Raw genomic sequence first — 24,331 nt, 5'->3', positions numbered from 1 at the left:
GAAAGAAATGGAGTCCAGACTTTGTATAACGTTGAACGGCAGCTTTACTTGCATAAATATTCATCAGGAAACAATCTTCCAACTTTTTCTTGGTTACCAGCAGGCTTTGGTATAAATTCTGGCAGGCAAACACACTCAGCTCTGCTATATCTGTTGCTGTCTGGCTCTGCTGTGCTAACAGGATTAAATAGAAATCCTTTCCTTTCTGCTGAACTTTACTTTCTGTAGTCTGGTCTGTCTTTATCCAGGGAACTTTCTTCCTGGCTTGTAAGGCTTGCAGCTTTGGCCTCCATGTCCAGCAGAGCTTAGGGATGCTCTGCTGGCTTGCACAAAGCCTTCCCCTTACCGGGGGTAAGTTAGACTAAATTTCACTAACTAAAACTCCTCCCTCTCTAGAGAGGGCTAGAATGGAAAGAGGGGTTCCATTCCAGGTAAACTAGCTCTGCCATGGATGCCGCTACCTGCTGACAAACCAGGCACATTACATGTTAAGGCTCCATTCACACGTCCGCAACCTGTTTTGAGGATACACGGAGCCACGGATCCGCAAAACACGGAAAGCGGCAATGTGTGTTCCGCATTTTGCGGACCGCACATTGCCGACACTAATAGAATATGCCTGTTCTTGTCCGCAATTGCGGACAAGAATAGGACATGTTCTATTTTTTGCGGAAACGGAAGTGCGGATCCGCAAATGTGGATGCGGACAGCACATTCCGGCCCATTGAAAATGAATGTGTCTGCACCCGTTCCGCAAAATTGCGGAACGGATGCGGATCCATTTTGCGGACGTGTGAATGGACCCTAACAGTTGCAAAAAAGAAATCAAAATACACAATGTGCACGACTTGGAAATAAATAAAGGAGATGACATTGAATCAACTATAGGAGATAGTGGAGAGGTGTAAAAGGTGGTAATGCACCTCTGGGGCGTTACACAGGGAAGGAAGACAAGAGAGGTGCTGGGAGCTCTATGCTGAATCGCGCAGGGAAAAGGCATTTTCAGGAGTTCCGGTGACGAACCGGGCTCTCCTTAGGGAGGACAGGCAGAGGCTTCCGCCCAGCAGTGAGCCCTGTGACGTCACCTCACCGGCACTGATGGGCGGGCTTTAGTGTATTATGGGCAGTGTATTATTGCAAATAAAAAAGCCCTTGTCTTGCGCGATCCAGCTCGGGGCAAGGGAGCGCATCGGAGCATGACATGCTCCGATGCTAACATCAAAGGGGCTACCTGGATGAAAATATGGGTATGTCCGGGTTCAGATCTGAACCCGGACAACCCCTTTAATCAAAGCCAAGTGGGAAAAACCTAAAAAAGGTTATTTCATACCCCGTGGCATTAAGAGACAATATCCCTTTGATGAAGTAGATTGTACAGACTGGGAGTCTATCCCTAGAGTTGATGCTCCTGTTGCCAAAATCACAAAACGCACGGTTCTTCCCTTTGAAGATGCTGCACAGTTAAAGGACCCTATGGACAGGAAGGCGGATAGCCTTCTTAAAGGGATTCTGTCACCTCCCCTAAGGCAAAAAACGATTTAAAACCAGCCATGCAGCACAGCTTACCTGGATTAGGCTGTGCTGTTCAATCTTGAAATCCGTCCAGCAGTTAGTTCAAAAAACGAGTTTGATCAATGAGGAAATGCGTCCTGAAGGTGCCCAGAGGGGCGTTTTTTTCTTCTGAGAGAGCCCAGTCCCGCCCCTTTTTCAGTGCCCAGCCCGCCTTCCTTTTACTTCCTAACCGCCGCCCCCAGCCTGCCACAGCCTCTCCTGCCTCTCCTCCCCCTCCCTCTTGCCGAACGAAGTCTCGCACAGGCGCAGTACCCACTGAGGGCTGCGCCTGTGCGATCATCAGGAGACTGAGGGCGGCAGCTTCATCTTCGTCACTGGGCATGCGCCGAGCCCAGTGACGTCCGATGCTCGCTCTTCCCTCAGTCAGCAGGGAAGAGCGAGCATCGGACGTCACTGGGCTCGGCGCATGCCCAGTGACGAAGATGAAGCTGCCGCCCTCAGTCTCCTGATGATCGCACAGGCGCAGCCCTCAGTGGGTACTGCGCCTGTGCGAGACTTCGTTCGGCAAGAGGGAGGGGGAGGAGAGGCAGGAGAGGCTGTGGCAGGCTGGGGGCGGCGGTTAGGAAGTAAAAGGAAGGCGGGCTGGGCACTGAAAAAGGGGCGGGACTGGGCTCTCTCAGAAGAAAAAAACGCCCCTCTGGGCACCTTCAGGACGCATTTCCTCATTGATCAAACTCGTTTTTTGAACTAACTGCTGGACGGATTTCAAGATTGAACAGCACAGCCTAATCCAGGTAAGCTGTGCTGCATGGCTGGTTTTAAATCGTTTTTTGCCTTAGGGGAGGTGACAGAATCCCTTTAAGAAAACATGGGAAGCCACGGCAGCTCTTTTAAAGCCCGGAGTAGCTGCGACATGTGTGGCTCATACCTTAAGAGTCTGGTTGGAACAATTGGAACTTCACTTGATTAAAAAGACCCCAAGATCCTGGACAGCCTTCCCCTGTTAAAAATGGCCACTAGCTTTCTGGCAGACGCATCCGCTGAGTCCGTAAGGCTATCTGCTCGTACGGCTGTACTCAGGGCCGCCATCAGGGGGGTAAAGCCGATACCCCAGCAAGGGGCCCGGACCCCGGGGGGGGCCCAGCCGGTCCCGAGCCATATATTTTTTTCTTTTGTGTCAGTGTGTTAACTTTAAAATCAGCGCTCATCTTTTTACTATCTTACACTGACTCCGGTAACAGGCAGTGCAGGCGGCGCTCACTCGTCACGCGCCTTCTCCTCCCACTAGGCGGCACAGGCGAGTGACGTCAGTGAGTGAGCGCTGCCGCCTGCACTGGCTGTTACTGGAGGGAGCTGAATGTAAGGTAGTAAAGAGATGAGCGCTGATCTAAAGTTACTGTCTGCAGGATACCAATTACAGTTTATAAATGTATACTACTGTGAGCGGCGGGGAGGGGGATCTATGGATGACGGCACTGTTATAGGGAGGGGGATCCGTGGATGACACTGTTATGGGGCGGGGTCAGTGGATGACACTTATGGGGGGGATCTGTGGATGACACTTATGGAGGGGATCTGTGGATGACACTTATGGAGGGGATCTGTGGATGACACTGTTATGGAGGGGGATCTGTGGATGACACTTTTATGAAGGGGGATCTGTGGATGACACATAGCATAAGATGCTATAAACGGTATGCGTCATCCACAGATCCCCCCTATAACAGTGCCATCCACAGATCCCCCCCATAACAGTGCCATCCACAGATCCCTTCCATAACAGTGCCATCCACAGATCCCCTCCATAAGTGTCATCCACAGATCCCCCCATAAGTGTCATCCACAGATCACCCCATAAGTGTCATACACAGATCTCTCCCATAAGTGTCATCCACAGATCCCCCCCATAAGTGTCATCCACAGATCCCCCCCATAATAGTGTCATCCACAGATCCCCCCCATAATAGTGTCATCCACAGATCCCCCATAATAGTGTCATCCACAGAACACTATTATGGAGGGGCATCTGTGGATGCCATTGTCGTGGGGTGGATCTGTGGATGACACATATCGCATAAGATTCTATATACGGTATGTATCATCCATAGATCCCCCATAACAGTGGCATCCACAGATCCCCCTCCATAACGGTGCCATCCACAGATCCCCCTCCATAACGGTGCCATCCACAGATCCCCCACCATAACGGTGCCATCCACAGATCCCCCTTCATAACAGTGCCATCCACAGATCCCCCTCCATAACAGTGCCATCCACAGATCCCCCATAACAGTGTGTCATCCACAGATCCCCCATAACAGTGCGTCATCCACAGATCCCCCATAACAGTGCGTCATCCACAGATCCCCCATAACAGTGTGTCATCCACAGATCCCCCATAACAGTGTCATCCACAGATCCCCCATAACAGTGTGTCATCCCCAGATCCCCCATAACAGTGTCATCCACAGACTCCCCCCATAACAGTGACTGGAGCAGACCTGCTGATAAACACACCTAGGCCACCACCAGTCAAGGTAAAAACTTACAGTTGTCAATAATGTAATGTAGTGTAGGGGGTCATGTAATGTTTTGAGGCCAAAATGGCACAGATGACCACCAAGAATATCTAAAATTAGCTGGTCAAGTAAAATGTTGCATGAAACAATCATTAAATAGGTGGCAGACAAAAAGGGCGAGTTAAAGGGTGTGGTCAATGGGCTGAGTCAAAGGGGGCGGCAAATTTAGCTTTCATCTGGGGGGGGGGGGGGGTTGGGGGCCCCAGGCCTTGAGCTGTGTAGGGGGCCCCAAAATTTCTGATGGCAGCCCTGGCTGTACTATCTAATACGAATAGAAGAGTCCTATGGTCGGGGGATATGACATCTAAGAACAAATTAATTCCTCTTTCATTCCATGGCCAATATGTCTTTGGTCCCGACCTGGATAAGATTTTGGAAAATGCAACTGATCGTAAAAAAGGGTTCCCTGAAGATAGATCTAAAGGCAGGAGGCAGGTTTTTTTTTTCGGAATAGACAACAGCATCAAGATACTCGGGCGGATAGGGGAAAATATAGGAGGTGGAGCTATGCAAAAGGGGGGAAAGGAAGGAATCGCCTTTTTAATCCCAATAGGGGGGAACCTTCCTCCTCCACCTCCAAACAATGATGCCATCTGGGTTAGGGGAAGACTCAGCTCCTTCATACCTGGGAGCAAGTAAATGCAGATCCTTATATCACAAGTATTATAAGAGAAGGTTACGCAATAGAGTTGGAATCTCTTCCCCCACAGAAATTCACCCTAACCTAGCTTCCCTTATCCCAAATGTATTTTCTGTCTGATGGTATAAGAGAACTATTATGCCTAGGAGCAGTAGAATATGTTCCCAGCAGGGAAATAGGAAGGGCTCACTATTCCCCACTTCAGGCAATATGGGAAGGTCTCAGAGCAACACAAGCCCAGTCAAGGAATCCACATGTGCTAGTCCACTCTGACAATTCCACAGCGGTGGCATTCATCCAGCATCAGGAAGGAACAAGGCATGGACACCTTCAAGACCTCTCAAGACAGAGAGGAATTTAAGGTCTCTTTCAGCGGTGCACCTCAAAGGCTCCCTCAATCTGAAGGCAGACTTCCTGAGTCGACAAAGCCTAGATCCAGGCGAATGGTCTCTTTGTCAAACAGCCTTTCAGTGATCCGAGAACGCTGGGGCAATCCGGGTCTGGATCTGTTTGCCTCAAAGAGAAAGCACAAGGTTTCTCATTACTTTTCCCTCAACCCAAGGGATCACTGCATGGAAGTGGACGCCTTTACCCAGGGTTGGACGTCGGACTTAGTTTATGCTTTTTCCCCAATCCCGATGATTCAGAAGGTCCTGCAGAAGTTCCAGACCGAGAAATGTACCCTAATCCTGGTGGTCCCCTTTTGGCCCAGAAGGGGCTGGTTCGATCTTTTGAGAACCGTCAGCTGGGAGGATCCAATTTTGTTCTCTCCGAAGGAGGACCTTCTAATGCAGGGTCCAATCAGTCATCCGAACCTCAGGCTACTCAAGCTGTCAGCCTGGTTACTGAGCAGCCCATCCTTCTAGGGCTGTATCTATCTCAGAGAGTTGGTACCATAATGCTTAGTAGGAAATCTACCACCTCTAAGGCATATCTTAAAGTTTGGAAGAAATTTGCCTCCTGGCGACAGATTTAACCAGTCTTCTCCCAATATCCCTCTCATTCTTTATTTTCTTCAGGATGGATTGGATATGGGTCTCAATCCAAACACACTAAGGGTTCAGCTGTCTGCTCTGGGTGCCCTCTATAACACCAGTCTCTCCGAAGTCCCCTGGATATCTAGGTTCTTAAAAGCTGCAGATAGGCTGAAGCCTAGGATTAAAATATGGTAGCACCGTGGAACCTGAATACAGTTCTTTTAGGCCTATCAGATTCCCTGTTTGAACCTCTAGATTCACTGTCTATCAAGTGGCTTACCCGTAAGACAATTTTTTTGGTAGCAATATCCTCGGCTAGGAGAGTATGCGAGTTACAGGCCCTGTTCATCCAAGAGCCCTTTTTAAGGGTCTTCGAGGATAAACTAATATTTAAACTAGACCCCAATTTCCTTCCAAAGGTAGTATCTACCTTCCACAGATCCCAAGATATTGTCATTCCCCTGTTCTGCACCAACCCCAGAAATTGACAGGAAGCAAAATTTCATAATCTGGATGTGAGAAGGGCCGTTCTTCAGTATTTAGATGTTACCAGTGAATAGAGAGTAGACAAAAATTTGTTTGTATAACAGGTAGGAACTAGTGTTAGGGACCACTCATGAGGCGACCTTGACGCGGTGAGTGGCTTATTACGCTTTGGCCAAAATGTACACCAATGCCTCATTTAACATCCAGCTTAAAGGCAGGGCAGAGTGCTGGTTTGCAGAGTGCGATTGCATTTGTGTTTTTACAATTACAAACTATACTTTCCAAGCCAATAGACCTTACTTTACTTATTAAGCATCTATGAGGGACGGTGTCAAAAGCCTTTGCAAAATCCAGAAACGCTATGAATGAGAACTGGGTGTTACCGGTTGGGCTTGTGTCTGTAAATACTGTGTCACCGACAGTGCAGACACACCTCTTTGCCAAGGGAAATGATAACACCCAGTTGTAAGTTTGTTTAACAATTCCTAGGAGGAATAACAGGGGAATGTTACAGTGACTGACAGCTATCTCTGTATACACACTTACACAGAGAATGCTATCAATCACTGATAACGCCTCCCCTGTGTACAGCTATCAGTAACTGACAGCTATCTCTGTATACACACTTACACAGAAAATACTATCAATCACTGATAACGCCTCCCCTGTGTACAGCTATCAGTAACTGACAGCTATCTCTGTATACACACTTACACAGAAAATACTATCAATCACTGATGACACCTCCCCCGTATACAATGAAGTCAGAAATGGCAGTGGCATTGTTCTATACCCCGCTACCTGCAGATTGCACTGCACTTCATGGTGACAGGTCCTCTCTAAAGGAATCCGTCAGCAGAAAATTCACTGATAAACCGGTCACATATCCTGTAGGGGTAGCACTGCTGAATGTTGTGATACCCTTCACTTAACATCTGTTCCTTCATTCTTGAGAAAAATAATTTTTCGTCCATATGCAAATAAGCAGTTAAGTGCACTGAGGGCGGTCCCAAGCCATTCTGTGCACCCTAGCCCCTGCCTGTCCTTAATTGACAGGGCCAGAAGAGATGTCTATGCCGGAACCTGGTCCTGTCAATCAAGGAGCAGGAATATCTTTCAGAGGAAGCGGGAGGAGCAAGGGTGCAAAGAGTGACTTGGGCCCGCCCTCGGTGCACTTAACTACTCATTTGCATATGGCTTAAAAGTACTTTTTTTAAATCCAGAATGAAGCAAGAGATCTCTAAGAGAAAGAGATCATTACATTTGGCTGTGCTAGCCCTACAAGGCATTTGGGGGAATTTATCAAAACTGGTGTAAGGGAGCTCTTAAAAATCAAAGGTGGAATCTGATTGGTTGCTATGGGCAACTAAGCCATTTTTCCCTTACACCAGTTTTGATAAATCTCCCCCATTGCTCCTGGTTTATCAGTGGATTTATGATGACAGGCTCCTTTTAACCCCTTCCCGACATATGACATAATAGTACATCATGGCGGCAAGTGGCCGCATTTTGACGTACTTTTACGTCATGTGATCGGACGGGCACCAGAGCAGTGCGCGCCCGATCACTGCAGGGGACCCGGCAGTCCCTGGTAGCCGGGCCCCTGCTGTATCCGCCGGCATCTCTGTAAAAGCCTATGCCAGCGGATTAACCCCTTCTATGCTGCGGTCAGCGCTGAGGGAGCCCATTGGGTTACTGCTCTGCTGTGGCGGGGACCCGATGGGTGACAAGGCAGAAGGATGCCAGGCAGAGGCTGCCCAATGCCTGGCATGGCATGGCATCTGGACCTGCCTACTACGGCGGCCGAGGAGATCCAGCCCCAAGCCCGTCTCCTAGGCAACCTGTTAGTGTATTACACTGAGTAATACACTAACAGGCAATGCATTACAATACAGATGTATTGTTACGCATTGCAGAGGGGATCAGACCCCCAAAAGTTGAAGTCCCAGAGTGGGACAGAAATAAAGTTTAAAAAAAAAAAAAAGCAAAATAAAGTGTTTTTTATAAATAAAAAAATAAAAAATTCACATAAAAAAAAGAAAAAAACGCCCTTTTCCCCTGATTTTATAATAAAAAATAGAAAAAAAAAGGAAAAACGCATATTAGGTATCATCGCATCTGTAACAACCGGCTCTATAAATATATCACATGATCCACCACGTCCGATAAACACCATAAAAAAAATTATAATAAGCAGTTTTTGTCACCTTTTATCACAAAAATTGCAACACCAAGTGATCAAAAGGCGTATGTCCCCCAAAATAGTACCAATTAAACCGTCAACTCATCCCGCCAAAAATGTGCCCCTACATAAGAAAATTACTCAAAAAATTTAAAAACTATAGCTCTCAGAACATGGAGACATTAAAACATCATTTTTTGTTTCAAATATGCTATTATTGTGTTAAAGTGAAATAAATAAAAAATTAAAAAGTATACATATTGGGTATCGCCGCGTCTGTAACAACCAGCTCTATAAAAATATCACATGACCCAACCCCTCAGATGAACACCGTAAAAAAAATAAAAACAGTGCCAAAAAAGCCTTTTTTTTTTTTACCTAACATCACATAAAGTGCAACACCAAGCGATCAAAAAGGCGTATGCTCCCCAAAATAGTAGCAATCAAACCATCGCCTCATCCCGCAAAAAATGAGACTCTACCTAAGACAATCGGTCAACAAAAAAAATAGAAAAAGGTATGGCTCTCAGGCTATGGAGACACCAAAACATCTTTTTTTTTTTTCTTTGTTTCAAAAATGCTATTATTGGGTAAAACTTAAATAAGAAAAAGGTATACATATTAGGTATTGCCACTTCCGTAACGATCTGCTCTATAAAAATATCACATGACCTTAATCCCTCAGGTAAACGCTGTAAAAATAAATAAATAAAAACTGTGCCAAAGCAACCAATTTTTAGGTCACCTTGCCCCATAAAGTGTAATAATGAATGATCAAAAAAAATCATATATACCAAAAAATGGTACCAATAAAAACGTCAACTCTTCCTGCACAAAACGAGCCCCTCCACAAGACGGTCGGCTGAAAAATAAAAAAAATAAGGCGTTCAGAAAATAGACACACAAATACATATATATTTTTTTTTAAATGCTTTATTATGTAAAACTGATACAAACAAAGTAGACATATTTGATATCATTGCGTCCGTAACAACCTGCTCTATAAAAATACCGCATGATCTACCCTGTCAGATGAATGTTGTAAAAAAGAAAAAGTGCCAAAACAGCCATTTTTTTTGTTACCTTGCCTCTCAAAAAAACGTAATATAGAGCAATTAAAAATCATATGTACCCCAAAATAGTACCAATAAAACTGGCACCTTATCCCCTAGTTTCCAAAATTGGGTCACTTTTTGGGAGTTTTTACTGTAGGGTGCATCAGGGGGGGTTCAAATGGGACATGACATCTAAAAACCAGTTCAGCAAAATCTGCCTTCCAAAAACCATATGGCGCTCCTTTCCTTCTGCGCCCTGCCGTGTGCCCATACAGCAGTTTACGACCACATGTCGGGTGTTTCTGAAAAGGTCCATTCACACATCCGTATGTGTTTTGCGGATCCTCGGATCTGCAAAACATGGACACCGGCAATGTGCATTCCGCATTTTGCGGACCGCACATCGCCGGCACTATAATAGAAAATGCCTAATCTAAGAATAGGACATGGTCTTTTTTTTTTTTTCTGGAACTGAATTGCGGACACGGAAGTGCGGATCCGCATTTCCGGATCCGGACAGCACATAGTGTGGCCCCATAGAAATTAATGGGTCCGCAATTCCGTTCCGCAAAATGCGGAACAGAATTGCGGAAGTGTGAATGGAGCCTAAACCGCAGAATCAGGGTAATAAATATAGAGTTTTGGCTGTTAACCTTCGATGTGTTAAAGAGGACCTTTCACCAGTTTTTACTTTATAAAAGCGATACCTCACACTGTAGCCCATGTTCCCTAGATGTCTTACCGCTAATTTTTTTTCATGATCCGCTCCTCCGTTGCAACACTGTGCACCTTGTTCTGTTTAGGCGCCCTGTATGCCAATTAATAGCATCGGTACAGGGAGGAGGAGACATCGGCTTTTCTCAGTGGGCGTCTCTTCTATCTGGCTGTGGCGCTGTCCAATCACAGCGGAGCGTGTCACAGCCAGGGAGAAGGTGAGATTAAAATGGAAAATCTGCCAAAAAAGTGAAATTTTTAAACGTCATCTCCATTTTCCTTTAATTCTTGTGGAACACCTAAAGGGTTAACAAAGTTTGTAAAATCAGTTTTCAGTAGCTTGAGGGGTGTAGTTTCTACAATGTTGAGTTTTCGCGTCGTTAGCCGGCGCATGCGCAATAGTTACTGTGATGCCGTACAAGGAATGGGCATCGCAGTGCGCATGCGCCGGCCGACGGACGGAGTGCGCATGCGCGGGATATCAGCGGAATAACAAGCTAAGAGAAAGGCGGTCAGAGGGAAAGGATGGGCGGGCGGAGGGTAGGAAGGGGCGGGGGGACGCAATGAAAAGGCTGAGCAAGCAGGGCACCTAAGAGAGTAACGCCGCCCCTGGGCACTTGCCAGCCCTCATTTGCATATCTTATAAAGATCGTTTTTGATGGATTTATAAGAGCAGGAAAGATGCCAGAGGTAATGTTTTTATTAACAGTAAGCATGCTAGGGAGCTGTGGGAAGGGTTAAATAAGTGAAATGCTGCTGACAGACTCCCTTTAAGTAATAAATATTTTATGAGGTATCACTTTCGGTTTAAAAAAATATATATATATAATTTGTAAAATTGCGAATTTCTCTACATTTTTGATAAATTTGGGATTTAAAAAAAATATAAATAAAGGTGAAATATATTAACTCAAATTTATGACTGTCATGAAGTACAAAGTGTCACGAGAAAACAATCTCAGAATGGCTTGGATAAATAAGTGTTCCAAACTTATTACCACATAAAGTGACACACGTCAGATTTGCAAAAAATGGCCTGGGCAGGAGGGTGAAAACTGGCCCGGGCTAGAAGGGGTTAAGCATGTGAGATCCCGGTGCGTTTTCTTCATCTGTCTGTGTATATAATCAGAGGCACGCAGCAGTACAGTGTGGGCACATAGCGGGCTGTGGGCACCATATTGCTGACCCAGAAGGAACGTGTTCAACACCGGCAGAGTGGACAGCGTCGCGCAGACACAAGAGAGCAGTGTCATTTTAAAGGGGCTTTTTAAACCCCAAATTGTCACCCAAAAAAATTTATAATATGAAGGTTCAGTTTAGGATACAGCAGGTGGTTACCCCTAATGCTTATTTTATTTTTTCTCCCCAGTTGATGTCCTGCTGAAGGCCGTTGGGGATACCCCAATAATGAAGAGTAAGAAGTGGACTATAGAGAGGACTCGGACGGTGCAAGGTCTTATGGACTTCATCAAGAAGTACCTGAAGCTGGACGCATCGGAACAGATGGTAGACGTCTTCGTGTTTATAGATTCACTGAATGACGTGGCCCCTTGAATGAAGATATACGTATATACACAAGCAGCCACACAGCATTGATGGTTGGCATTTTAACCCCTAAATTTACGCCAGCGGTCAGGTATTTACAAAATGGCGTCCACATGTGTACAGGCGTCCGAGTGTAGCAGGCGCCATAACCACCGGGTGCCTGATGTTTTAAACAGCAGGCACCTGGGGCTAATGTATGTGATCAACGTTGACATCAAGCACACAATCTAATGATTGCTTGTTCAGGGAAAAATAAAATTGTGTGGAAAAAAAAAACTATAAAAACTCAAATCAGTCTCAAACCCCAAAATAAAAATACATAAACAATTAAAAAACTAAACATCAAGGCCGTCGTCACTTGTGAAAATGCCTGTACTATTAAAATATAAAAATATTTATCAAATGGTGAAATGGATAAAAAGTCTAAATGGCCGATTTGCTGTTTTTTTTTTTTTTGTTGTTTTTTTGTTTTTTGGGTCGCTTCACCTCTCACTAAAAATTTCATAAAAAGTGATCAGTCTTAACACACCCCAAAATGTTCAATGAAAAGTACAGATCGCTCGGCACAAAATGAGCTTAGAAAAAAATAAAAAAGTTATCCGAGTCAAAATATGGCGATGCAAAGAAAAAAAGATGAGTTCTTTCCAAAGTTTAATTTTAGTTTTTTTTCGGTATCAAAATGCAAGAAAAACTGTACATGTGGGGTATTGTTGTATTTGAAAGAAACGGGGTCAGTTTTACCGCACAGGAAATGCTGTGAAAACCAAACCCATAAAACTGTGGCGGAATTTTTTTTAATTTTTTTTTGTAATTCCGCCCTTTTTTTTATTTTTTTTTATTTCCTGCTTCCCACTGCATTTTATGCAACCGTGAGTGGTGCCATTAGAAAGTAAAACTTTTCCCGCAAAAAACAAGCCATCATACGGCTATGTAAATGAAGAGTTAGGCCCCTTTCACACGAGCGAGTATTCCGCGCGGGTGCGATGCGTGAGTTGAACGCATTGCACCTGCACTGAATCCTGACCCATTCATTTCTATGGGGCTGTGCACATGAGCGGTGATTTTCACGCATCACTTATGCGTTGCATGAAAATCGCAGCATGCTCCTCTTTGTGCGTTGCGGTGCGATAATCCACGCAACGCAGGCCCCATAGAAGTGAATGGGGTTGCGTGAAAATTGCAAGCATCCGCATGCAAGTGCGGATGCGGTGCGATTTTCACGCATGGGTTCTAGGTGACAGTCTATTCACTGTATTATTTTCCCTTATAACATGGTTATAAGGGAAAATAATAGCATTCTGACTACAGAATGCATAGTACAATAGTGCAATAGTGCTGGAAGGGTTAAAAAAAAAACGTTAACTCACCTTATCCTCTTGTTCGCGTAGTTCGTTCTCGGTCTGTTTTTGCTAGCTGTGGGCTTGGGCTAAAGGACCTGTGGTGATGTCAGATCACATGCTCCATCACCATGGTGATGGACCATGTGATTGGAGAATGTGATCTGACGTCACCACAGGTCATTCAGCCCACAGCTAGCAAAGAACAGAGTTAACTTTTTAATTTTTTTTAACCCCTCCAGCCCTATTATACTATGCATTCTGTATTCAGAATGCTATTATTTACCTTATAACCATGTTATAAGGGAAAATAATACAATCTTCAGAACATAAATCCCAAGCACGAACGTCTGTGAAGAAGTTCGGGTTTGGGTACCAAACATGCGCGATTTTTCTCACGCGAGTGCAAAACGCATTAGAATGTTTTGCACTCGCGCGGAAAAATCGCGCATTTTCCCGCAACGCACCCGCCTCTTATCCGGGCAAAAAACATGACGCCCGTGTGAAAGAGGCCTTACCCTGGGTTCACACCTGAGCGTTTTACAGCGCGTTCAAACGCGCTGTAAAACGCTCAAGACATGAAATCCAATGCTTCCCTATGGGAATGGTTCACACCTGGGCGTTTTACAGCGCGTACGAACGCGCTGTAAAACGCCCGACGCTCAAACAAGTACTTGAGCTTCTTTGGGGCGTTTTGACGCGCGTTTGTGGCCATAGGACACTGCAGTCAATGACACAAACGCGCGTCAAACGCGCGTTTACTATTACAAAAAACGCGCATAAGAACGCGCGACAAAAACGCGCGTAAAACGCGCGTTTGAGAAGCGCTCAGGTGTGAACCCAGGGTTATGGTTTTGGAAAGGCTTCAGAGCTCCTGCAGAACAGCTGATCGGAGGGTGTGCGGGGCCCTGTCCATCAGACGTAGATGGCCATCAATAATAAAACGTCCTGGACAACCCTTTTAATACTAGTTTGATATAGTGGGCGCTGTGCTGGGGTTTTCTGAGCATTGTCTTCAATTTTGAAAACCAACTTAAAGGGAACCTGTCACTGGGATTTTATGTATAGAGCTGAGGACATGGGTTGCTAGATGGCCGCTAGCACATCCGCAATACCCAGTCCCCATAGCTCTGTGTGCTTTTATTGTGTAAAAAAAAACGATTTGATACATATGCAAATTAACCTGAGATGAGTCCTGTATGTGAGATGACTCAGGGACAGGACTCATCTCAGGTTAATTTGCATATGTATCAAATCGTTTTTTTTACACAATAAAAGCACACAGAGCTATGGGGACTGAATATTGCGAATGTGCTAGCGGCCATCTAGCAACCCATGTCCTCTGCTCTATACACAAATTCTGGGTGACAGGTTCCCTTTAAGGCCATGTTCACATATGACTGAGATGCTGTGGATTTTCTGTGGGGATTTTTGTGCGAATCTACAGCGTTAGGGCTCGTTCATATAAACGTTTTTTTGCGTTCCGTTATACGAGCCTTTTTGAATTCCGTATACGGAACCATTCATTTCAATGGGTCCGCAAAAGATGCGGACAGCACTCTGGGTGCTGTCCGCATCCATTGCTCCGTTCCGTGGCCCTGCAAAAATGATGAGTCCTGTCCTATTCTTGTCCGTTTTGCGGACAAGAATAGGCATTTCTATAATGGGCCTCCTGTTCCATTCCGCAAATTGCGGAAGGCACGCGGGGGCCATCTGTTTTTGTTTTTTTTCGGATCCGCAATTAACAGCAAGGTCGAGTGCATGAGCCCTTATACAGTGCCAGAAGATGTTACGAAATCTCATCCACACGCAGCGTAAATTGACCTGCGCTGCAGGCCGTCTTTTCCACTGCGTTTTCAGTCATGTGTGGACACGGCCTAAAGGTTTTGCCCCAGAGCTCCTGGCCTGGTGCTTCCCAGGCCCTCCCTGGTCTTTACCCCCTGATCCCACTGCACAGACACATAGAAATGAGCCAGTGATTTGTTGGGCAGTCATTTACAATATGTCGAGGAGGACAAGGCAGTAGAGACCGGCGGAGACCCCAGAAGCGCCAGGGACCAGTGAGGCATTGATATTCTTTATCGCAAACGTTGTCCGTGTGTTTACTGGAGACCTGATTATTGTTCTGATTGTCTTTTATGTACATTTCCAGTTTATCTATATCAATCAGTCGTTTGCTCCATCACCGGACCAAGAAGTAGGAATTTTATACGAGGTAAACGAGCCGCTTACTCTCTTTCCAACCTTGTTTCTCGTCTTCCTGTTGCTTTGAGTTGTGACTGTCAGACAACATTTCTCCTCCGTCTCCTTCATTTTCCCCCTTTTTTCTGACTGCTTTTCACTTTCATTTTGTCGCGCGAATGGGAGTCAAAAATTATCCGCGCCCTGGCTGTAGAATTCATTTAATTAGCTTTCAGAAAAGACAAATTAAGTCATTTTTCGGCAATCTCCCCAGTCACTGCCGTGCGGGTCGGAACATGTTACGTCAGGAAACCATGGCTGCCCTACTTGTGATTTGCAGGAAAGAGCAGTGTTTAGTTTTTTGTAGTCTGAGGGTTACGATATTTATCAAAGGCTTCACGTACAGTATGGAGAAAGCGTTCTGTCACGAAGAAGTGCAGGTGACTGGATAGAGAAGCTCAAGGAAGGCCGTGCAAGTGTTGGCCATGAAGGAGTCAGACGCCCGTCCACAGCTGATGACAACATTGAGCGTGCGCGCAAACCGTTTCTATTGAGCGACAGTGGATTATGTGGCCCTACGAGGATGAAGAGTCATGTGTCCAATGAAGAGGTGAAGGCAGCGGTGCATTCATGGCTCTCAGCTCAGTCTAAAACATATTTGAATAAGGGAATATGGAAGCTTGTTGACAGATGGACAAAGTGTATAGAAAAGCATCGAGATTGTGTCAAAAAATTATGTATTTTTCTCTTCTGATATTGAGTAAAATAAATTCTACACCCAGAGTGCGGATCATTTTTGACTCCCCCTCGTATTATTTGTAATTCTTGGTCGCCTGCTTTTATTAGTATTTTTTCATTTTTTTTTTATATATTTTTTTCTCCTATGACATTGATAATATTTTGCTCTGTTTCCTGTGTGACCTCATAGTAAACTTTTTTTTTTTTTTTTTCCCCCCTTTCAGTGCTTTGGCAGCGACGGAAAGCTCGTTTTACATTACTGTAAATCACAAGCTTGGGGCTGAAGAACGGCCAGCGCTATCTCTTCTTTTTTTTATTGCTTCTGATTCTAGAAGACATTTATGGATGTGTTGCCTTAATGTAGTCATCCGGGGTCCAGACCTCACTGAGAAGGCTCTGTTTCCATTCCATGCCAAAGATCTTCCTGGAGATAATGTTTTGACTGTGACCTTCCAGAGAAGCAAGATGGATGGAGACCTACGTCAGGCAGCACTTTGACCCATTCTACACGTCATTCAGGGCCGGTGCTACCATAAGGCAGACCAAGCGGTCGCCTTAGGGCGCACCCTGGGGGAGGGCGAAAAAATGTGACATGAAGGGGGAGAAATGTAACATGGGGGTCTGATGGCTGACATTGGAGGCTGATGTCTGACATGGGGTTCTGATCTGAGGTCTGATTAACATTGAGGGTCTGATTGGGGCTGTGAGCTGAGGTCTGATTAACATTGGGGGTCTGATTACTGGTCTGACCTGAGGTGTAATGGAAAATATTTTTTTCTTATTATCCTCCTCTAAAACCTAGGTGTGTCTTAGAGGGCGAAAAATATGGTCCTTAAACCAGCCATTGTCTGAAGCAGAGAGAAGATACCAGGACCACAGAGAGGAGAAGCGAGGAGGGGGGGGGGGGGGGGGGGGCGCCAAAATGTAGCTTCGCTTGTGTTGGCAAAAATCCTTGCACCGGCCCTGACGTCATTAGCGTACTTTCACACTATCGGTTTCCTTTTCCGGCACTGAGTTCCGTCACAGGGGCTCAATACCGGAAAAGAACTGATCAGTTTTATCCTATGCATTCTGAATGGGGAGAAATCCGTCCAGGATGTCTTCAGTTCAGTCCCTGGACGGAGGAAATACTGCAGCATGCTTTTTTTTTTACTTCTACTTCTGTAAGATTATAGGTTCCTGAATTACATAAACTAAGCCGTGCCACTTCTATGTATATACAGTTATGTCTTGTGTATCTAGTATCTCTAAGACTTCTGCGATGCTGAAGAGCTCAAGAAAAGCTGCCACTCTTCTTCCGTCACCATGTGGATAGATTGTGCCGGGTAATTCCATGTTTTCCCATCGTGTCTCACTCGCTTTGTACATTTATTACATGTTTCTCTGCCTCTTCTGAAGGCCCTTTATCGACGTGGACAGATGAATGTTCCAGATCTTTGCTGCACGTAAACACGTCCACCGGTCAGCCATCATACGCTCACTTGTCGGCCGATCATTGGATGGCAGCAGCACATCGCTCTGGGTAAATAGGGATGTGCTGCCAACAGTAATGAAACTGTATGTGCCCGAGCGATCGTACGAACCTTCGGTCACATACAGTGACAAAGTTTGCTCCATGAGCGCCAATCAATTTGCTGTATTGTCGATTGTTACGGGCAGCGGAAAGGGACCCTAACCCAGCAATAAAGTAAAAGCGCCATCTGCCTCCCCTTTCTTGTCTGTGTATTGTATTATTTTAGATCACGGTCTAAGGGCCACGTCCCAGGCTTTACTATTTCCAAAGCCACAATAAAACCTAAAGTGTTACTGTAAGTAAAAGTGATAAAAAAAATAAATGTGATTTCATGCAGCCCTCGAGAAACGTGGACCTTGACTGAGGGATTGGGAGAACCCCTCTATCATGCGCTGCCCCGTCATACCCTGCACCATCAAAAGGATGAAAAAACAAAAACTGGAGACAGCACGTCCAAAGTAATGGAATTTAATCTGGGTGCAACGTTTTGGCTTAAATAACCTTTGTCACGCATGTCCTACCCTGCACCAGTCATAACGCAGTGTCACCGCTCTTGCGTGTTGGTTTAGGCAATAGGGCTTTCCTGTATTCCCAAAGAAATGACGGCTCTTGAACATCTTTTCTCAAACCTCTGTGTTGTCGTTCCTCTGTTATTCCTCCTGAATATGTATAAATACACTGACAACTGGGTGTTACAGTAATCTTTGTCACGTCTATAGCCTAAGGCCTCATTGACATTTCTGTTTTTCACTGACCTGTGCTGTCTGCATTTTCCGATTTGATTTTAATGTGTTTATTCACATATTGGTATTTTGTTACTGACTATGGGTCAGTGAGAAAATCCTCAGGATAGACCCTCTATACCTGATCTGGTACCCTGTACCTCACCGATCCGCTCTTCTGCAGTAGCTCCAGAACTAAATAACTCCCTCCGTTGTGTAGCGGACAGGGCTGCTCACTGTAGTGCTGCTCCCACTTCACTAAGAGCAGCACTATAGGAACCAGATCTGCCCACTACACAATGGACAGAGCTGTGAAGTTCTGGAGCTACTGCACTGTGGTAGGGTGTTGCACTTCCCTGTTGATCAAATATTGATGATGTATTCTTAGGGTAGACCAGCAGGATTAATCCCTTCCAGACCTCATGTACAGTGGAAGTCAGGTCTTTAAACATGAGAGAAGCAGGCACCATAGCTGCAGGGCTATTTTACTATGCATTCTGTATTCAGAATGCTATTATTTTCCCTTATAACCATGTTATAAGGGAAAATAATACGATCTACAGAACACCGATCCCAAGCAGTTCGGGTTTGGGTACCAAACATGCCGATTTTTCTCACGAGAGTGCAAAACGCATTACAATGTTTTGCACTCGCGCGGAAAAATAGCGCATGTTCCCGCAACGCACCCGCACATTTTCCCTCAACGCCCGTGTGAAAGAGGCCTAAGGGCCACTATGAATTTAGAAGATTCTAAGGAGTGTCATACTATTCAGGATCAAATGTTTCATAGATTAGAGCAGTGTTTCCCAACCAGTGTGCCTCCAGCTGTTGCAAAACTACAACTCCCAGCATGCCCGCACAGCCAAAGGCTGTCCAGGCATGCTGGGAGTTGTCGTTTTGCAACAGCTGGAGGCACACTGGTTGGGAAACACTGGATTAGAGGAGAGAAGAAGACATGTCTTCCCTATTCATAATAACTTACAGAATGTGTTGGCAGATAAGAACCATTTGGCCCATCTAGTCTGCCCAATATACTGAATACTATGAATAGCCCCTGGCCCTATCTTATACAGTCCTGATCAAAAGTCATATTTTACATTGTTGGATCTTAACAAGGTTCCAAGTAGAGCTTCAACATGCAACAATAAGAAATGAGAGTGATATTTTTTGAGCATTCGATTAATTGAAAATAACGATCAACCTGAAACAGGCTATTTTTCAGCTGATCCAAATTTTAGGACTACGTGCCTTTTAAAAGGCCAAATCTGTGCAAAGATGTGGATTCATTGTCATTTTCTGTCAGGTAGTCACACGTTGTGATGGCAAAGGCAAAAAAACTCTCCCTTTTTGAACGTGGTCGGGTTGTTGAACTGCATAAGCAGGGTCTCTCACAGCGCGCCATCGCTGCTGAGGTGGGACGCAGTAAGACAGTTATTTGGAATTTCTTAATTGATCCTGAGGGTTATGGAACAAAAAAGTCAAGTGGAAGACCCCCAAAAAATGTCATCAGCACTGAGCCGGAGGATCCAATTGGCTGTCCGTCAAGACACTGGACGATCCTCGACCCAAATTAAGGCCCTTACTGGTGCTGACTGCAGCCCCATAACCATCAGACGGCATCTGAGACTGAATGGCTTCAAAAACAAAAAACGTCTTCAAAGACCTCGCCTCCTTGAACGCCACAGAACTGCTCGTTTGGACTTTGCAAGAGAGCACCAAACATGGGACATTCAAAAGGTGAAAGAAAGTTTTATTCTCTGATGAGAAAAAGTTTAACCTTGATGGTCCTGATGGTTTCCAACGTTACTGGCATGACAAGCAGATCCCACCTGAGATGTTTTCTACGCGCCACAGTGGAGGGGGCGCCATAATGGTCTGGGGTGCTTTTTCCTTCAGTGGAACAATGGAGCTTCAGGAAGTGCAGGGGCGTCAAACGGCCGCTGGCTATGTCCAGATGTTGCCGAGAGCATTCCTCATGATGAGGGCCCTTGTCTGTGTGGTAACAACTGGGTTTTTCAACAGGACAACGCTACAGTACACAATGCCCGCAGGACAAGGGACTTCTTCCAGGAGAATAACATCACTCTTTTGGCCCATCGTGTGTGTTCCCCTAATCTACATCCAATTGAGAGCCTTTGGGGATGGATGGCAAGGGAAGTTTACAAAAAGGGACAACAGTTCCAGACAGTAGATGGCCTTCGTGCGGCCGTCTTCTCCACTTGGAGAAATGTTCCCACTCACCTCATGGAAATGCTTGCATCAAGCATGCCAAAACAATAACGGTAGAGCTACTAATTACTGAGTTCATGTTTGGAAGTTTGATTTCTGTTTTGGGGGGGTTTAGTTTTTTTTTTGGAGGTGTGGTCCTAAACTTTTGATCAGCTGAAAAACAGCCTGTTTTAGTTTTATCATTGTTTTCATTAAATTGAATGCTCAAAAAATGTATTGTATCACTCCCATTTCTTCTTGTTGCATGTTGAAGCTCTACTTGGAACCTTGTTAAGATCCAGCCATGCTAAATATGATTTTTTGCCATTTTTCAAGTGGTCTTAAACTTTTGATCAGGACTGTATGAAGGATGGCCTTAAGCCTATCCCATACATGCTTAAACTACTTCACTGTATTTGCAGCTACCACTTCTGCAGGAAGGCTATTCCATGCATCCACTACTCTCTCAGTAAAGTAATACTTCCTGATATTACTTTTAAACCTTTGCCCCTCTAATTTAAAACAATGTCCTCTTGTAGCAGTTTTTCTTCTTTTAAATATTCTCTCCTCTTTTACCTTGTTGATTCCCTTTATGTATTTAAAAGTTTCTATCATATCCCCTGTGTCTCGTCTTTCTTCCAAGCTATACATGTTAAGGTCCTTTAGACTTTCCTGGTAAGTTTTATCGTGCAATCCATGTACCAGTTTAGTAGCTCTTCTCTGAACTCTCTCCAAAGTATCAATCTCTTTCTGGAGATATGGTCTACAGTACTTAGCACAATACTCCAAATGAGGTCTCACTAGTGCTCTGTAGAGCGGCATGAGCACCTCCCTCTTTCTACTGGTAATGCCTCTCCCTATACACCCAAGCATTCTGCTAGCCTTTCCTGCTGCTCTATGACATTGTCTACCTACCTTTAAGTCTTCTGAAATAATGACCCCTAAATCCCTTTCCTCAGATACTGAGGTTAGGACTGTATCACTGATTTTATATTCTGCTCTTGGGTTTTTACGCCCCAGGTGCATTATCTTGCACTTATTAACATTACGTTATAGTTGTAAGATTTTTGACCATTCCTCTAGTTTTCCTAAATCCTTTTCCATTTGGTGTATCCCTCCAGGAACATCAACTCTGTTACAAATCTGTGTGTCATCAGCAAAAAGACACACCTTACCATCGAGGCCTTCTGCAATTTCGCTGATAAAGATATTACACAATATGGGTCCCAGAACAGATCCCTGAGGTACCCCACTGGTAACAAGACCATGGTTTGAATATACTCTATTGACTACAACCCTCTGTTGCCTGTCCCTCAGCCACTGCCTAATCCATTCAACAATATGGGAGTCCAAGCCCAAAGACTGCAATTTATTTAAAAGACATCTATGTGGGACAGTATCAAAAGCCTTACTAAAGTCTAGATAAGCGATGTCTACTGCACCTCCGCCATCTATTATTTTAGTCACCCAATAAAAAAAAAAATCACTAAGATTAGTTTGACATGATCACCCTGAAGTAAACTCATGCTGTTTTTCATCCTTCAATCCATGGGATTTTAGATGTTCCACAATCCTCTACTTAAGTATGGTTTCCATTAATTTCCCCACTATTGATGTCAGGCTTACTGGCCTATAGTTGCCCGATTCCTCCCTACTACTTTTCTTGTGAATGGGCACAACATTTGCTAATTTCCAATCTTTTGGGACGAAACCTCTTCCTCTGTAAAGACACATGCATCAAAAGATTAATTAGTCTTCCTCCCTAACTGGGGTCCTTTTTATTCATTTTCTTTTGTAAAAACTGAACAGAAGTATTCATTGAGGCAGTCAGCTAGTTCTTTATCTTCTTCCATATACCTCCCTTCTTTTGTTTTTAATTTGGTAATTCATTGTTTTAGTTTCCTTTTTTCATTTATGTATCTGAAGAATGTCTTATCACCTTGTTTCACAGACTGAGCTAATTTCTCTTCTGCCTGTGCTTTAGAAGCTCTTATAACTTGCTTGGCCTCTCTCTGCCTAATCTTATAAATTTCCCTGTCATCCTCGTTTTTTTAATTTTTTTATAATTACTAAATGCTATCTTTTTGTTTTTAATGATTTTGGCCACTTCTGCTGAGTACCACAGTGGTTTCTTCCTTTTTTTTGCTTTTACTGACTGCCTTCAATAGTGCCACTTTTAAAGGGAACCTGTCACCGGGATTTTGTGTATAGAGCTGAGGACATGGGTTGCTAGATCGCCGCTAGCACATCCGCAATACCCAGTCCCTATAGCTCTGTGTGCTTTTATTGTGTAAAAAAAACTATTTGATACATATGCAAATTAACCTGAGATGAGTCCTGTCCCTGACTCATCTCACATACAGGACTCATCTCAGGTTAATTTGCATATGTATCAAATCGTTTTTTTTACACAATAAAAGCACACAGAGCTATGGGGACTGGGTATTGCGGATGTGCTAGCGGCCATCTAGTAACCCATGTCCTCAGCTCTATACACAAAATACAGGTGACAGGTTCCCTTTAAGTAGTCCCATTTCTCCTGGACTCCATTGAAACTGTTCCAATCTGATAGGGACTCGTATACCTCTAATCTAATTTTAGATCAGTTTTTCTAAAATCTAAAACATTTGTTTTTGTGTGGTGTGACTCAATCACTGTACTTATAGTAAACCACACTGACTGGTGATCACTAAATCCCAAGCTTTCCCCTACAGTAATATCAGATACCAAATTCCCATTTGTGAATACTAAATCTAAAATGGCCTCCTTCCGGGTTGGCTCCTCAACTACTTGCTGTAGAGATAATCCCAGTAGGGAATTTAAAATATCTGTACTCCTGGCAGAACTAGCTATTTTGGTTTTCCAGTTTACATTAGGAAGATTAAAGTCTCCCATAATGATAACATCCCCTTTCAATGTCATTTTAGCTATTTCCTCAACTAGTAGATAATCTAATTCTTTGACTTGGCCAGGTGGTCTATATATCACACCTACACGAGCTACCTTATGATTATCAAGCTACAACGTAACCCAAAATGACTCTAAATTGGTCTCGCTAGCTTGTATTAAATTAGATTTTATGCTATCTTTGACATACAGGACCACCCCTCCCCCTTTATTGCCTTCCCTGTCTTTCCTATATAGAGAGAACCCTGGTATTGTTATATGCCAGTCATTACTCCCATTGAACCATGTCTCAGTAACAGCCACTAAATCTATATTCTCAGATGCCATTATAGACTCAAGTTCATTGATCTTATTCCCTAAACTGCAAGCATTTGTAGACAAGACTCTGAGCTTGTCATTTCTTAATCTATGTGCTACTGGCATCTTCTGGCATTGTTCCGGGGGGCAGTCGGACTGCTGAATTGTCACTCTTTTGCCCCCCTTTCCTAGTTTAAATGCTCCTTAGCAAACCATCTTTTTGTACAGTTCTTTTCCATTCCAACGAGAGCTAACATGAGACACAAAGCCAAACCCTTGGTTCAGACACCATTTACCAAGCCATACATTGAATTCCTTAATGCGCATCTGCCTGTCATGCTGAAGGTTATGCACAGGCAAAACTGCAGAGAATGAAACAGTCAATGCAACCTCCTGTATATCATTACCAAGTGTGTGAAAAGCTTCCTTCACCTTTGAAACCTCTTTGCAAGCCAGATCATTTGTCCCAAGATGGACAATAACATCCACCTCCCTTTCCTGCTTTGCTTGCCTAACAATATTAAGGATACGTTGTCTGTCCCTGCTGGCGGTAGCACCAGGGAGACATCTCACAAAACCATTTCCCTCAAACATCACACCTCTTATGATAGAATCGCCCACCAACAGCTGCTTACTATCAGTCCTGACCTTATACTTTTTGTCTTTGGCTGCAGTCTTGATGATTGTTCCTCACACACTGTGCCTGAGCCATCCTCCATGTTGCTCTAGCGCTCTGAA

General features: G+C 44.4%; 1 protein-coding gene across 1 annotated transcript; it reads left to right on the top strand.

The window, feature by feature from the left end:
• The first annotated feature begins 5,369 nt into the window (after positions 1-5,369).
• Positions 5,370-16,365, top strand: LOC122926319 (ubiquitin-like protein ATG12). The gene is made up of 4 exons (XM_044277692.1): positions 5,370-5,409; positions 11,515-11,651; positions 15,180-15,242; positions 16,171-16,365. Exons 1-4 carry the CDS (start codon positions 5,370-5,372, stop codon positions 16,228-16,230), a joined length of 300 nt encoding a protein of 99 aa, XP_044133627.1. The 3' UTR covers positions 16,231-16,365.
• Positions 16,366-24,331: the final 7,966 nt, after the last annotated feature.

This window comes from Bufo gargarizans, chromosome 2 (genome assembly GCF_014858855.1).
Source record: "Bufo gargarizans isolate SCDJY-AF-19 chromosome 2, ASM1485885v1, whole genome shotgun sequence".
NCBI lineage: Eukaryota > Metazoa > Chordata > Amphibia > Anura > Bufonidae > Bufo > Bufo gargarizans.
Note: the sequence above shows the minus strand (reverse complement) of the source record. Positions and strands in the feature narration are given on the sequence as shown.

Bases quoted from the DNA above. Each gene is read 5' to 3' on its own strand.
- LOC122926319 (XM_044277692.1), top strand. From the start codon at position 5,370: ATGATTCAGAAGGTCCTGCAGAAGTTCCAGACCGAGAAAT. The intron at 11,652-15,179 runs GTAGACGTCTTC...GTACATTTCCAG, and splicing joins TGGACGCATCGGAACAGATG to TTTATCTATATCAATCAGTC. The intron at 15,243-16,170 runs GTAAACGAGCCG...CCCCCCTTTCAG, and splicing joins AAGTAGGAATTTTATACGAG to TGCTTTGGCAGCGACGGAAA.